This window comes from Opisthorchis viverrini, assembly GCF_000715545.1.
Source record: "Opisthorchis viverrini unplaced genomic scaffold opera_v5_2003, whole genome shotgun sequence".
NCBI lineage: Eukaryota > Metazoa > Platyhelminthes > Trematoda > Opisthorchiida > Opisthorchiidae > Opisthorchis > Opisthorchis viverrini.
In genome coordinates, this window is record NW_008754056.1 from 1 (window position 1) to 709 (window position 709).

The window sequence follows — 709 nt, forward strand, 5'->3', positions numbered from 1 at the left end:
AATTCTGTCAAGCGCTGGATATCATCTCCCTTTTAATGGAGTGTACTTCTGTAAATGGCGCAAAAAAGCTTGATTTCTTCCAGGTACCAACTGATCTTTTATCCGAATGCTTCAAAGAATGAATGACACTGACGTTGCCTTTCGTTTCCATGATTAGAATATACCAAAATATCAACACCGTTACAGCTATCTACAAATTGTACTGGGTACAATAAAACAAAGCCCTTACAATCCTCGATTTCACCACCGGATAAAACAGAATATGCCAGCTCACCTCCACCATTTTTGTAGCACAAATATGGAAATCTCCAAACGTTGCCCAGCCCCACCGACATGCCCACACAGGCGAGCAAGAAGTCAAAACGTCGTTTCCATTGTTCTCGCTTCGTAGGTTCGTGTTCAGCACCGTTGTCCTTGGAATGGACTAGGTCGATTTGGCCATTCGAGTTCTCCGAGACTTCATAAACACAAGTGGTCTGAGCAGTCCCAAATGTCATTGAACTGGAACCGATGGAGAAGTCGCCATTTTAGGGGAAAACGCTTTTCAGAAAGTTGACACAATTTTTTGTGTGGTGAATTCCCAACCTGACGAGCACAAATTTAAGTTGAGTGACTTTAGAGAATGTTACTACCACTACTACTAATAGTAGTAGTCTTTCAGCTGTGACGTCCTCTCGGTGCTTAGGTGTCATATAACCCGAAGAAAGCA

General features: G+C 42.7%; 1 protein-coding gene across 1 annotated transcript; it reads right to left on the reverse strand.

Annotated features, from left to right (window-relative positions):
- Positions 1-275: 275 nt before the first annotated feature.
- Positions 276-497, reverse strand: T265_15922 (hypothetical protein; the record flags this gene model as incomplete). The annotated part of the gene is made up of 1 exon (XM_009179350.1): positions 276-497. A coding segment is annotated over one exon (222 nt), but the record flags the coding sequence as incomplete, so codon positions are not given.
- Positions 498-709: the final 212 nt, after the last annotated feature.